At 34.4% G+C, this 14,892-nt stretch overlaps 1 protein-coding gene across 4 annotated transcripts in view; it reads right to left on the bottom strand.

Moving 5' to 3' along the window:
• Positions 1 to 14,892, bottom strand: part of UBE3C (ubiquitin protein ligase E3C) — an 84,569-nt gene that overhangs the window by 44,502 nt on the left and 25,175 nt on the right. For all 4 annotated transcript variants that reach the window (XM_067291934.1, XM_013952577.2, XM_067291935.1 and 1 more), the window contains exons 11-14: positions 7,874 to 7,960; positions 6,980 to 7,137; positions 5,964 to 6,196; positions 289 to 393 (exon numbers count right to left, since the gene is read on the bottom strand). In XM_067291934.1, coding sequence (XP_067148035.1) covers positions 289 to 393; positions 5,964 to 6,196; positions 6,980 to 7,137; positions 7,874 to 7,960 — 583 coding nt within the window. The remainder of the gene's footprint in view (positions 1 to 288; positions 394 to 5,963; positions 6,197 to 6,979; positions 7,138 to 7,873; positions 7,961 to 14,892) is intronic.

Consider the following 14,892-nt stretch of genomic DNA (forward strand, 5'->3'; position numbering starts at 1 on the left):
TTTTACTATAAATGGAGATGAACTACATTGTTGCACTGTAGAGCAGGTTCTACTTTCTGGATAGGTTATGTGATTTAAGGTAAAGGTTTCTTAATAGGTGTAAAATCTCTACATTACAGGGATAAGCAACATAACTCCAGGTTTTAAACTAAACTAAAGCTATGCAACTTCAACATCTTGCTATAAATATAAACATCATATCAAAGGTTGATATTGTCATAAATCAAACACCTTACTATTTCAGCTTCAGCACCAATAAGTCTATGTGAAAAAGAATATTACTTTTACCTTATCTGCTTTTATGTTTTCTTGTTCTGACAGCCAGTGATTTGGTGGGCAGAAATTTCTCCTTGTATCTCTAGATTTCAACATTTTCACTAAGTTTGTGATGACCTAGGTGTCAGAAATACATATATTCAATATATATTTAGCACTGTGAATGAAATTATGTAATAGAAAGTCAAATCTACAAGTAAAACCCTAAGGAAGTCTTGCAATAATGTATGAAATTGTTATTTACTGTTAAAAACTTGCTCTTATACCTAAATACCTTAGAATACAATAAGTAATTGTCATTCAGTTGTAAGTCATCCAAAAAATTGGCTTATTAAAGTCTCATTCCACAACTAGGACTACAATTCACATCTAAAAAGCTATATGCCAGTTCAGGCATATAACAAATCATTTCAACATTACATTCCTTCTTTAAATAAAACAACATCTAATTGGGTCATTTATAGGGGTTTTTTTGGTTGGTTGGTTTTTTGCTTATAGAGGTGTTCACAAACCTGAAAGAGCAAATAGATAAATGTTTTGGAAGAGAGCTATCTCTCTGTTCTTTATTACCTCTCATTCCAAAACTAAGACTTCTTCAGAATTTATTTGATTTGCAGGTTTTCTTTGTTCACAAACAGAAGAACTCCTAAATTTCTGTGGACCATTTTTCAGAGGCTTTGTAAGAATGGAAGTTTTGCTTCCAGTCTCGAGACAACAAAGGTCATGTTCCACGCCACACTAAGCAAACCTTACGGGTCAACAAATAAACAGCAGGTATTTCTGCCTATAGTCAGTAATCTTAACTAACTAGCTAGCACAAGATCATTGGATACGCTCCTTAATGGCAAAAGACACCAGAAATTGTCCAAAGCCAACATCAACTTTGGAAAGTACAGGGGGAGGAGGCAGAAGCACTAAACTAGCAATAGAACTCAACAGCAAAAGTTTCATCTCTACAGTACAGGAAAAATTGCAGCTGCAACTTCTGGTTGCTGCATTGACAACCTAAAGCATTTCCAGCTAAAACTGCCTCAGAAAAATCGTAAGTGTGTGCTTATGATATATGACACCAGACATTGCGGGGATTATCCATGTGGAAAACAAATGCAGATATTTTTAAGGGTAGAACTTTACATTTGAAAAAGACACTACAGGCTCCTTTTATTGTCAATGAATATCTTGTCAGTGTTTTCAAAGCTATCTAGAGGAAAAAAATAATCATTTCATCCAAAAGTAGCTACCAATATGATCAAATGTACTGTACCCTCATAATTCTTGTTTCTAAACAGATCCTTATGTGGCTACCACCTCAGTTGTTTATACTGTAAATACCTAAACTTAGGTAAACCCTACCTTATGATTCTTAAAGGGTCCAATGTACCAAATACAGAAAGAAAAGAGTCTCTTGAGAAAGCCTAGCCCTAATGTCTGACAGCAGATTACAAAAACACCGTTTCCAGAAAAAGGATGCTTAGTAAAGCATCTCATGGTGGTCAGCACAAGAAGCATAAGAAGTGCCTACGGCCCTAAAAATACACGTGCGGGGGTGGCTAGTTGCGACCTTCATTTGACATATGGGGAGCAAGATGCTTACAACACACGGAGCAGCAGAGATTGTTTAGGACAATGTTCCAGTTAGATCCGGTACATCTTGAACCTCATCAATTTAGGAAAAGATAATCCAAAAGAAACTTAGAAAACTGCCACCTTAGGTCAATCTGACATCTGTTACTCTGCATGGTTTTGTTTTTTTTTTAATGAAAGTTGGAATTCATATTAATATATGAGAACTCAAAACCAAAATTCAAGTGGAGAACAAACTGTTGGCTGTCATCAACAACAGACAACTTCCACTGATATTCCATATTTATGATTAAATGTTAGATATCAAAACAGATCCTACTAATATCATACTGCCTCTGTCCATATTCAAAAACCATTTATATAAATCAGGTTATTGGCTCCAATTCTAGATCAGTTTAGTATTTGTTCTTCAGCTATGCCCATTAGAAAACATATGTTTTTAATGAATACCAGATATTGGCCAAGACAAAAAATAAAGATTAGTTACTACTCGTCCCAAAGGTATATTGTTCCAATTGTCATAATGTTATGTACAAATGAAGATGTGTTAAATAAAAGTAGGAAGCCCTTTTCAACACGGAGTATAAGCATTTACCTGAAAGCCATCTAGTAACAGTGGTTTAACAAATTTTTCCTCATCAGCCGAACCATAGCAGTTGATGATGTGTGCACCATTACTCCAACCCAGCAACAAAGCAGAGCATATCAGCTTAAACCACTATGAAGGTTTAATATATTTTACTTCACAAGGAACTCAAATTATAACCACACAGTCAGAAAATGGGAAAACAGACTAACAGAAAATTAGTTCATGCATATCTGCAGAACAAGACTGGGAGGTGGGGAAATGTGCTTATCATGGTTATTAGTTGCCTTTGCAGTTCTAATATATTCCTTGGCAGTTTCCTCCAATCCAGAAAAAAAAAAAAAAAAAAAAGAAGTAAGTAGCAATATCAAGTTAATGACTACTCCATCACAAGCACAACTGTCACGCCTGGTTGCATGCATTCCCCCCAAAGAAGGTTAAATATATGTGCAAGAGAGAACCAACTTAGCCCAACACTATATAAAACATAATTAAGTGGAATCAGTGTAAGTTTAAATAACTAGCCTAAAGGAAATTACCACTGCTATGAACAGACATCTGTTTTGCAACTTAGAACTACAGCATTTGAAAAATGAATGGAAAAAAAACATATACAAAGCTTTTCCAAAGTAATGTTGCTGAAAGACAGTCTTAATGGGCAGGTGTCAAGAGTAACAAAGAGTTTAATGGGCCTTCTAAAGGATTCTGTGTGTAGATACTACACAAAAGACCTTTTAAGACCCAGTTTGTGAAGTAAGATCTTGAATAAAGACAGAAAGAAAAAGAATGCTATTAAGGGAACTGTTTGATTACACAGGAATTTTCATCACCTTGCCCTTATAAAATTCAGTAACACTTAGATGAGTCACTAAAGCTCTGTGGTTCCATTACCACCATACTAAAAAAAATATATATATATATACACAGAAGAAAAAACTTATCCACATGAAGACCATGCTAGTAAAATGTTTAAAAAACAATTAAAGAAACCTTCAAGAAAGCTGCATGAAATTAGGTGAGACTGGAGTTCCTTCTACATAATGGATACGCAGAACACTAGCAAGCAAAACTCAGGATTTCTTTGTAAAATTTGTCATAAATATGTATTTTATTGAAAGGAAAGCCTCACTTTAATAAACAATTTTAAAATGGGGATTTCTTTCCAAAAATGCCCAAAGTGCATACAACCCACATAAGTTCAGGAAAAATAGCATCTTAATATAGTACTTCACAGGATGAATTCAAGATACTGAAATAATTCTTTTATTTGACAAAGCCTGTTTTCACGCACTCATAACTTAAGTCCTTCTATGTAATCTGTAACAGCAACTACACTATTTCAATATTATATCATAAGCAAAAAAAGGATATTCTGCTGAATAAAGACATTTTCACATACAAATCTTAGATTCTGCAAATAGGCACACCTTACTGTCAGCAGTCTCACTGATTTCAGGTTTACCATTACCCTACACAAGCAAGATTTGTATATATGGGAATGCATTTCATTAGACACTAGTGGTATAGAAGATATGTAAAATAAGCATGAGAAATGAAGAGCATAGATCACAGGAAAGAACTGTGCCTTCTTCTCAGCAGGCACTGTGCAACAGCTTTAGAAGAGACAAATCTCTCACATCTTTGACACAGTGTAAGAAAGAAAAGTCTCGTCTCCTTTGACACCTTAAATTTATGACAAATTACTTCAGCTTTGTTTCTATTTTTTGTTGAAAGATATTACTGCCCATTCACTGGCAAAAAGCAACCTTGAAGGTGCCATCAGAAAGACTCAATGCAGTAGTCTTCTCAATAAAACAAGGTGAATTTAGCTGTGTTGAATTTTTAACAAGCGAAGTTTTGTTATTAGCTACATTCCTGGGTAGAACCAGAGCCTTTAAGATATCTTAAAGATTTACATTTGTAATTCAGCTAATGGAAGAAAACTCTGGCTCCCGAAAATCGTGCGAGTACACCAAGTTTAGACAATTCCACTAAAAGTTTAATAGCTGCCTGCCAAAGTGAGACAGAATAAATTGGGATTTAACACCTGTCTGAATGAAAGCAAAATACAATCAAACTCATCTAAAATGCAAGAGGCTAGTAAAAGGACTGATTAAATATGATAAACTAAAGAAAATAAATACAGGATGGTATGTTATAATCTCTATACATAAAAATTCCCCTAACATGCTGCCTTGCTTATAAAAATAGACATATTGGGGCTTTTCACTTGTGACCTTTAAATCGAAAGTTTATTTGGCAATTTAAAGACAAGTAATTAAATTAAATTGTGCAAACATATATTAGATCAATCTTTGCAAATTACAAATTCAGTGGTGCATTAGGACTGTATTCAACGCAATCAAAACATTATCAGTTACTCTCACCGCTATTAATGCTTATGCTCATAAGCGAAATGTGTTGTAAAATCAGGCAGAATAGGCTGGATAGAGGCTATCTTAGACTTGTAGAATGAATAAGCATTCCTTAATTAGCCCATCAGGTTAAGTGCAAGCCTTAATGGGCCTTTCCTAAAGTCTAGCATGACATCTTTCTCCAAACATGGCCAAGAAGAAAGTTCCATTAGCAATATTAATACAAGCTTAGTTGATCATTTTCATTCAATTAACTTCTTTCAATTAAATAGATAGCTTGACAAAAGCAGTGATAAAAGACCTGAAGGGACAGCTGATGACTCGAACTGAACATTAGTGTGCGAGAGGTCGCCAGTATTAAACGGACTGTAAATCTAGCATTCAATTTGGAAAATGCATTTCTTCTGCTCCCACTTCTTTAATGAGCAATTTTAGCTGACTAGATGTGTTTGCTGCAGAATTTTCATGACAAGTCAAGCACTCTCCTTTTTTCCAGCAATAGTTATATTCTTAGGTTTTTCCTGCCAATATTTTCAGCTTCCCTTAACTCATGCCACAGGCTGCCATGGATAAAACCAGTAGAAATACATTGCTAGATACCTAGAAATAGCATACATCAAGTTTACATTTGCTAAGCCTCATTCATCACCCCACTGGTATTCCAGCAAGCCCAAAAGGAGCTGGACCAGCATATTCTAGTATGACAGCAACAAAACCAATGCAGCACAATATCAACTTAGTAAAGCCTCTAATACTGAAGTACTTGAGTAATCTTATGATCCAAAAAGAATTTTACACGTTCATAAAGTTAATCACATGTTTAAGTACCTTGCTGAACTGGAGGCAAAATTAAAACCTATATTCTATATAGCAACTTCTTTATAAACATGAGAAGCAGGAAAATTAAATTAAGACTTTTCAAAAGCGAAAAAGTAAAATAATTTGTTACATTTATCAAAATTAAATTACTCTCAATATTGGCATATTTGCCAAAATCAAATTTCTAAAATCCATGTGTCCTGATAACAACTGTGATAAAAGTCTAATCATTAAAAAACCCCATTGTACCCGATCTCTCATCGGTAGCAGAGAGGAGTCTGCAAATGTTATTTTAATCAGTTTTGAAAATTGACACAACATACCTTAAATAATTGAATCCATCTTTTTTGTTCTGTCTGTATACATTGCTGCATTTCTGTATTTTTTGTTACTCCAACACTTCTGAATGCTGCAATATATTCCTCACGAACTTCCGGTTTTGTTTCTGGGTAAGCCAACTTTATGATTCCTAAACATGCATCTCGAAGGCAGCGTGATAATATTACTAGCTCTTCTAGCGTAAAAGGCATCATTGATGATTGTCTTTGACCTACAACTACATAAACCACAAGTTTATGTTTCTTTAAACTACCACTCCTAATCATTTTGCTATTAAAAACACTTATTATTTCACAGAAACTCTAATACACACACAAGGTAAAGGCAGAGAAAAGAGACATCAGAAAAAAGATAATGAGTATACATTTATAATGGCAATCATTTCTTTTAATTGTCAGCAGCCATAGTGATTTTAATTACAATATTCTCCTTTTTTATCTCCTGCTATGTTAATATTCAAGTTAGTCTACAGACCCAATTCAGAAGGACTTCACTCACTTCACTAACCCATTAAAAATCATCATGAATAAGAACTTTCACAGCAGACCCTGTAAAGCAGGGGTTCCCAAGGTGCAGACCATCATTTTTTCTCTTTTTTTCTAAATGCAATCATCATGAAAGACCTAGCTGACAGCTGAGCGCTCAGGGGACTGTCCGCATATCAGCCCAGAAGAGCCCTCCCCACAGATGTCAGCAAATCATTGCTCGGGGAGCCCTAAAGCTGTAAATTCCAGCTGCTGAGCAGTTCTGGGCAAATTGATATGACAGCAGGATGTTTGTTCTAGAGCTGCCACGTTGCCATCACGCGGTGAATCTCCATCTTTTAAGAAAAGCAGGAGGTGGACAACAATCTTGCTTATTGACAGAGAATCACCCAGAAGCAACAGAACAGCATAAACTTTGGTAGGTGGTCCTTAGAGTCTGATGGTTCATCATTTAAGCAGCCTTACACAACAACATTTTGCAAAGTTCTGCTATTTAGTAAGCTTGAAACTCTCACCTTCTATAGGATCACCAAAGAATTCATTATCGTGAATAGAAATAAGTGAATGACTAAATAAAGAACTAAAAAGGTAAAAGAGAGGGATAATTCGACTAGAGTCTTCTAAAGACATTGGAGAGCCTCTTGAAATCACTTGAAGCAGTGGCACCATAGACCTTAAAATATAAAATACAAAATAAGAGGTCGATAATTAAATATTCACTTTTTTAAAAAGTTTTAACTTCAGCATTCTAGTAAAAATATTTACTAGTAGTTATAAAACAAAACAAGGACTACTCTCTCAGTTTAATAACTATTATGTCCTATCCCTGCAAAATAAATTATTCTTTATAGGTGCTTGTCACTATAGTATCTCAGTGTCTTGAAATGCATCAGCTTATATATAACTTCAGTGTTAACTCCACTACAGACTGCACATTTTTTCTGGTTTAGAGCAGACACCTGGCGCAAAGACACATTAAATAATCTGCATGTTAGCACAGAACAAATCTGTAGATTTAATGCCTCTATTCCTAGAGGCACGCTTCTGCTCCCACTAATTTCTTGACTAATCAAAGTGCTCAACAAGAGATAAAATTTAAGTACTTGGGATTTTTGGTGTTCACTATATTGATTCCAGCAAGCAATCCAAAAACTACAAGACATCTGTATTATTTTAAACAAAGGTTTTATTTTAAAACCTGTAATTATTTACAACAGACTGGTTCCTCAAATTTTGCTCCATTTTATGAAATCAGAGTCTCAGTGAAAAAGAAACCAAGTAAAACATTAGAGCTTTGTTTTCAATTATCTTCCACTATCATCACCATACCACCAATTGTCTCATTCTCTTTTCACCGCATATGCTCTATTTTAAGGAAAACTCAGTTTCAGAAATGGTATAATACATACCCTGTAATCATTCGTGTAGTCATTGAAGATATCAAATACCAAAGATGCCTCAGGAATCTGGCATTAAAGGCTAAACTATAAAGAAGCCTGAAAGAGAAAGACCAAATACATGGTATCTGCTAAAACAGTGTATCCACAAAACACAGTATTTCTATAACAACTTTTATGTCAAGAATTTTTGAAGTAACATGAACAATTCAAATTTATTTTTTCAAGATGGGAGTTTTTGTTCTAAACAAATATGATGAAAATATCAAATTTGAAAAAGCAGCACATAAATCCTTACACATAATACACTGTTTCATTAATTCAGCAACAAACTCTGTGATATAGACCTAAGACTGCATTACATGACAAAGTTAAACGCACATTAAATAAATATAACATACCTTAAACTCTGAGTTATTTTTCTGGGAATTTTTTTAATTCTAATGTAGTAAACCACTCTAACCAGTTAATAGGTTACTTCTGTGGTTCATCTGACATTAATAAACACAATAATCTTAGCTAAAAGTAGATTAACTACCTTAAAATTAATTTATTCAAGAAGCAATTATTGTTTTATGTAGCAATTTTAGTTATATATATGGGGGGGTAATAAAAATAATGTGTGTATAAACACACACACACACACCCCCAAGCATCAGACATTAATATGACAACTCAGCAGGACAACGTCTATCCTGATAATTACAGTTATCTCCTTGATCTCGCGATCACTGCCCATACACACACACACACATTAATCCACCTGTAGGCAGAACATGGTTTATATAACATATATAAAAATAAATGCGTAGCTTCACAGACCACTTATAAACAGAGCCAACTTTAACTGTATTACTTCAGACATGATTATAAAGGATCTTTTTGCAGAAGTGAGAAATAAAAAGCTTCCTGGAATTAAAAGATCTCCTCCAGCCTTTTTTCCCTGCAGGAAGCAAGATATGTAACAAACATCATTTAAAACATGATGCCTTCTAGAAAATCAAACAGTCCTCATTTTTTTGATATTAAAGTACTATATTCAGCTGGCAATCCTTAATGCTACTTTCCAAGGTCTCCTAATTACTATTACAATAAAAATGGTAAAACAGACACTCAATCCACATCTCCTCTCAGAGGTCAGCAGCCTCCTACTACCAAAATTCCTCATGCTCATGCACCCAAGAGGCAGGAGGCTGGGAAACGGGAGTGGAGAGAGGAGACTGGAAGGTCTGCTGAGAAAACAGTATCTATTAAGGATCACGTGGACAAAGTAAAATTTGCCAGATGGCAAAAGGAAAGGAAGCACACATTTCACTAAGGAAAAAAGTAAAATATGCAACAAATACTCAAAAACACTTGCAAAAGGTTTAAGCAGCAATTCATCTGAAGACCTTAATAAAAAAAAAGACAGATCTATACACCCACACACAAAGAAATACTGCACAGCAGCATATGCCTCTGGGTCCTAGCTTATTGGCTGTTTAAGCCTTGCAGAATCTTTTAAAATATGTTTTTGTTAAATTAAGTTATATTTTAAGTATGTGGAATTTTAATCTTAAAACTTGGGGGGGAAAATCAACCTGCCTTTTTTCCTTTGTAGTTTTACTTTTCTAGATTCACATTATTTTGACATTTAGGTGGAAATTATGCATTATCATTTAAGGAAGGGCTTATTAGATTAAACTAATTTAGAATGAGGATTTCTATTTTAATGTTTAAGTATCCGAATGATAGCTTAGATGTCTTGGCTTCTAAGATGAAAAATTTCTTCAATGACCTTCAGTTCTCAGCCTCATATTTGAGATGAAAAGTAATTTGGCACAGTGCCGTTAGGTCTCACAGGGCTTCCAAGTAAAAACTTGTTAATTTTACAATCATCCCTGGAAATTATGTAATAGTTTTAGCAGAAATGAACAAACATTATGGACACTGAATCTATCATAATGTAATTCATTTTTCATTCTAGCAATATTCAGCAATAATGAAGGGAAAAAAAGGACAAACCTTAAGAGCTTAGAATAATAACCCTTGTCTGAGTTTTATCCATTTTTATTCCCTATCAGTGATTCAGGCAGCCAGTTGTAGCAACTGTTACATTTCATGGCTTGATTCCAGAAATTTTGAATACATTCAACTTTCATGTTGAGAAGGCTACACTTCCAGGTTACAGACACGATGCAGATATGGTAGAAGATGTTACCATACAGCTTGTTTAGTCAATATGAAATACATATAAAATATGAAACAGATGAATTCACCCATTCTGAAGATTCCATATTGTTGCCAGACAATAAACATAAATAAATAAAATAAAAATAAAATAAAATTAAATTAAATTAATAAACATAAATAAATAAAATTAAACACACAAGGCCTAATAAATCAACAAAAATTTTACATCACTAGATTCACCTGAAGTATTATCCACTGGCAAAGGAGTGAAAGTAGGAACAAGCCCCCAGTTCCAAGCACAGAAATTAGCTTTCAAAGGAGAAGGTAACAATTTTAACACAAACAAACAATGCAGGGATGGCTTTGAGAAATCATCTTTGCAAAGGTTGAAGAAATTGGCTGTGCTGGAAAACAATTTCAACATTTTTAGCTTCAGATTGAAGGAAAAAAAAACCTAAAAACCCTAAAAAGTAAAAAAGGAAAATTTTGAAAATTAAAATAGGACAAAATCTACCTTATTTGGTCACCTTTGGTTAGGTAAGAGAAAACGTGTATCTGCTAAAGATGAGCATTTCCAGATAAAACTACATTAAAATGACACAGCATACAATAACAATTCAGCGTAAACTGCAGAACATTACAAGGATGGTTCATACATGCCAAAGGCAAAGCATTATTAATCCGCAAAGTTTAGAAATCAATTCAACTTAATATACAGCTTAAGTGTCCATACAACATGGATCACTTTTTCCTTTAAAGAAAAAAATCCACATATGTACACTAGAAATCACCAAAGAAATATTAAACATTATTTCTCTTTTTATTTATATCTTTATATCTCAGTGGTTCATTTTCAATAATTTGTACTATTTTAAAACAAATGAAGAAACTAAATTTTATATCCTGAGTTTTTCCCCCTCCCCTCTGGTTCTTCTGCATTTTCTTGAAAATCTCACTGCATATTACCAGTTTCATTATTATGAGATCATTATACAGGGGTTTACATAATAGATTCATTAATGGATTTGCTGGTAAATTTTAATATTCAGATTTAGCACTTTAATTTGGGAGAAGAAATATTCTTCGAATAATGAAAAGGATAAGCTCCTATTTCAAGCACAAAAATAAACCAGTCACAAGCTATGCTAGAATTAAATTCACTGCAATAATTTCTGTTAGATACCTATTTTAATCATACTAATTAAATTATCTGCTCCCAAAATTACGTATGTATTGGCCATTTATTATTGGCCAGTTTCTCTCTGTAGTTATCTAATTGTTCACAAAAGCCACACGATTTACGGGTATCTGCCACAAAGGTATTTTTGGGCACCTCTGGTTTAAAAAAAAAAAAAAAGTGTCAAATTCCTCCTGCGCAATGGGACAGATTAAATGACCCATTAAGCTTAATTTAGCTGAGGCACCGCTACAAGTTAATTAGTTAAAGGCAAGATTTTCAGTCTAGGTCATAAATTGGGCCCAGTTTCCCACTGAGACCATTTAAGTTAATGAAGAGAACACAACCGAACGAGACAAGCTCACGCAGCCTCACAAAGCTCGCGGCTGCGGGGCTACTCTGCGTATTCCGACGCTTCCTGCGAACTGCAGGGTGTCACAGGTAGGAGACAGCACGCACGATGCATTCAGCGAACCACACCGCTCTGCAGGCCGCTTCGTGCTTCTGCCTCTCTTTAGATCGTGTATTGGATGAAGAACACACAACAAAGCTTAAAAAAATGCTGTAAAAACTTCAAATATCCTGGTTCTGGTTTTGAGAAAAACACACATTCGCTAAAGAATTACTAAGATAGTCTTGTGCAAAGCCTAAATATCTTCACCACACATACAAAGACTGGCTGCTCACGTTACACCAGGACGCCAGTAATGTGCTATCACTCTGAAACTGTTAAACCAAGATTAACAGTTACACTGAGACACCAACCAGACAGCTAAAATAATAAACAAAGTCCCAGTACAAGCACAGTTCATAGGGCTGTTTAATTCTAAAGCCCTAGTGAGGACTTGAAGTCTATGATATTAAATTACCCTCCCTAAATATTTTGCAGAATGAGAATTTACTAGTTATTTAAAACATATTTTTGTGATCCAAGTCTTGCAAATCTTTTGTGGTGACGACAGCTACACGCTGTAAGACTCAGGTTTTCTTTCTTTTTTTTTTTTAATAACACTTCATTCAAATAATACATAATACATATTAATTCTGCAGTGAAGAGACGAAAGCCTTGCGCCCTGAAGCCAATGCCAGATTCCTGGCAACTCCGTTCCCATCAGGATTTCATTCTGCACCTCCCACCTGGCTCACCGAACACTAACTACCGCTTGGTCTGTCTGCTCTTGTGGTTTTTTGCTTTAACTGGGCTTGCGTGCATCTTTTCCAAATTTGGAGAGGATTTATTAAAGAGGACTAGTCACTAGTCCTACACTAGACTAGTTATTAGCCAAGAGGACTAACTCAAAGCAATGTGCTTTTCTAATAACCCATCTTTGTTGATACATACCAACTTAAAAATAAAATGCTAGATAACACGTTAGTTTAATATATCACTACCTTATGGACCAAACAAATGAATTTGAGTCTAAAATAAATATTCTATTAATCATCACTACCACAGAAGTGATGGACAATGAAGCAGCTATGAAGGTAATGTGTTGAAGTACGAGTGACTTCCTAACTCTCACACCTTTCAATTCTCTATCACAGCTACACAAAGTTAAGAAGGGGGGGAAAAAAAAAAAAAAGCAGCACATACTATTTATTTTTAAGGTTGCTGTGGTATAAATTTCAGTTCGGGTTTTGTTACACCTTTTTAACAAAAAAGAGGGAGTAACACCACAGATAAACAATTAAAATGTTTAGCTACGGAGGTACACAAGACATCTGTACAAGAAGAGAATAAACTGAAAAAAGAAAAAAGCACTGTTTAGAGAAGTCATGAATTGGAGAGCGCGGCATCGGAGGAAAAAAAACATTTAATATTTTCTACAAAATAAACCAAAAGGAATGTTCAGAACTACTAAGAGACAAAAGTTTAAGGAAATATTTTGCATTATCTAAAACAATATCATTAATATAACTTAACATTATTTAGGCAAAGAATATCTACAGCCAGAGTAGACTTTTTCTCGTTAACTAGCATATGCTTATTACAATACGGGGGGGATGTAATTACTGATATTTCAAGCACAAACCCACCACTAGTCTACACAGAATGAGAAAGGGACTTTAGCCGCTTGCTCCTTCTGTTCAAAACTACAGAAATTCTTGTAGTTTGGGGCATCTTATTCTGGTCTCTCTTGGTGTCTGTTCCAAATGCAAAGAAACTACTGATCTAATGCAGGGATACCAGTGCTCCCAACACTACATAACCATCAGTCAAATTACCAAGACGCCCTGAGAGCCACAAGAAGAAAAAGCATTCAGTTTTAATGGAGTGACATAGTATAAGTCTAGAGTATGAGCTTCTTATCATTTCTCAAGAAGGAAGGAAGCCTTCAAAACTATTATAAAAAAATACAGAGATATTTGCGGTTTCCTCCCATCCAAAGCCTGGGTAAACTTAGCCTAATTTTCTTTTCTGTTATTCAAGGTGGTTTCTAATTCTTTTTATTTAGTATCTCACTTTGTAAATTTTCAGTCTAAGTGTTTTTTTTAATTATCATTATTTTCCATTACAGTTGTAAATACTGTTAAGTAAGCAAATAAAGTCTTTATAAGAAACTTTTCTCTCTTTAAACTCATCTGACCAGCATGTCTTCAAACAAAAAAGAAAAAAACAGCATTCTTCAGCTCTTGGAATATATTAAAAGCTGTTTTAGATAAATTATTTCTGCTTAATTAAGATATTTTACATGGTTTTATTAAATAGATAAACTTTGCTTTGAATATTTTAAAGTCATTTAAAAGCGGTTTCAAAGAAGACAAATCATCTTTCCAAGGACTATCATTAAATTTGACAATCAGGCAATAAAATAATGTATTTATGGACATAAATGAGCTAAAATCTTTTAACTGCCTTTCAAAATTGCACAATGTTTATTACCTTTAAAACAAGCCTCAAATGTCCTTTACAAAACACTCAGAAAGAATATATAGAATAGATGCTCACGAACTTAGTCCAGGTCTAAAATGCACCGAAGAGAATGAAAGACTGATGCCTAATGATCTAGCTAGGCCTGCTAAACCCAACACTTATCATTGGCTTGGAAATCAGAACTAGGAATTAAACATCTGCTTTAACTTAACAAGTAACTGTATGAATTAACTTAATTTTAACCAGGTAAAAACTTTCATTGGCATTAACAATACAAATCTTAATATTTCTACTACTTATTTCTAAAATTGGTAGATTCAGCTATTTCAGAACTATTCAAAAGTTATAACAGCAAACAACTTGACCGGAGCTTGCATGACTTCTGAAATGTATCTAATGTAAAACTAGCTCATTATCACAACTGATTACAAAGACCTAATACAGCTTCTCAGAGGAAATAGATGCCGTACTCACACAATTAAGGTTCTGTGTGACTTCTTTATTCATTAAGCACCCTCTCCACACAGTCCACCAGTAAACCTCAAGTCAAAGCAGTGATGCGTTTAAATTCGGTAATTACTATCCAAGGCAATGTACCACTTGCAACAATAAAACAGGCGTACTAATTCAACTGCTGCTATGATCTTCAGGTCTCACATCCTGCTCTAATGCAATTAGTCTACAAAGAACTAATTACCCTAATCGAGCAATCACAGTTTCACTGACATCTTACTTCCTCGAACAGCCATAAACACCACTGGGCTAAGATAGCACCTAATTAGTTTTCTGTATCACTGTTTACAATGC

Source organism: Apteryx mantelli, chromosome 2 (genome assembly GCF_036417845.1).
Source record: "Apteryx mantelli isolate bAptMan1 chromosome 2, bAptMan1.hap1, whole genome shotgun sequence".
In the NCBI taxonomy this organism is placed as follows: Eukaryota; Metazoa; Chordata; class Aves; order Apterygiformes; family Apterygidae; genus Apteryx; species Apteryx mantelli.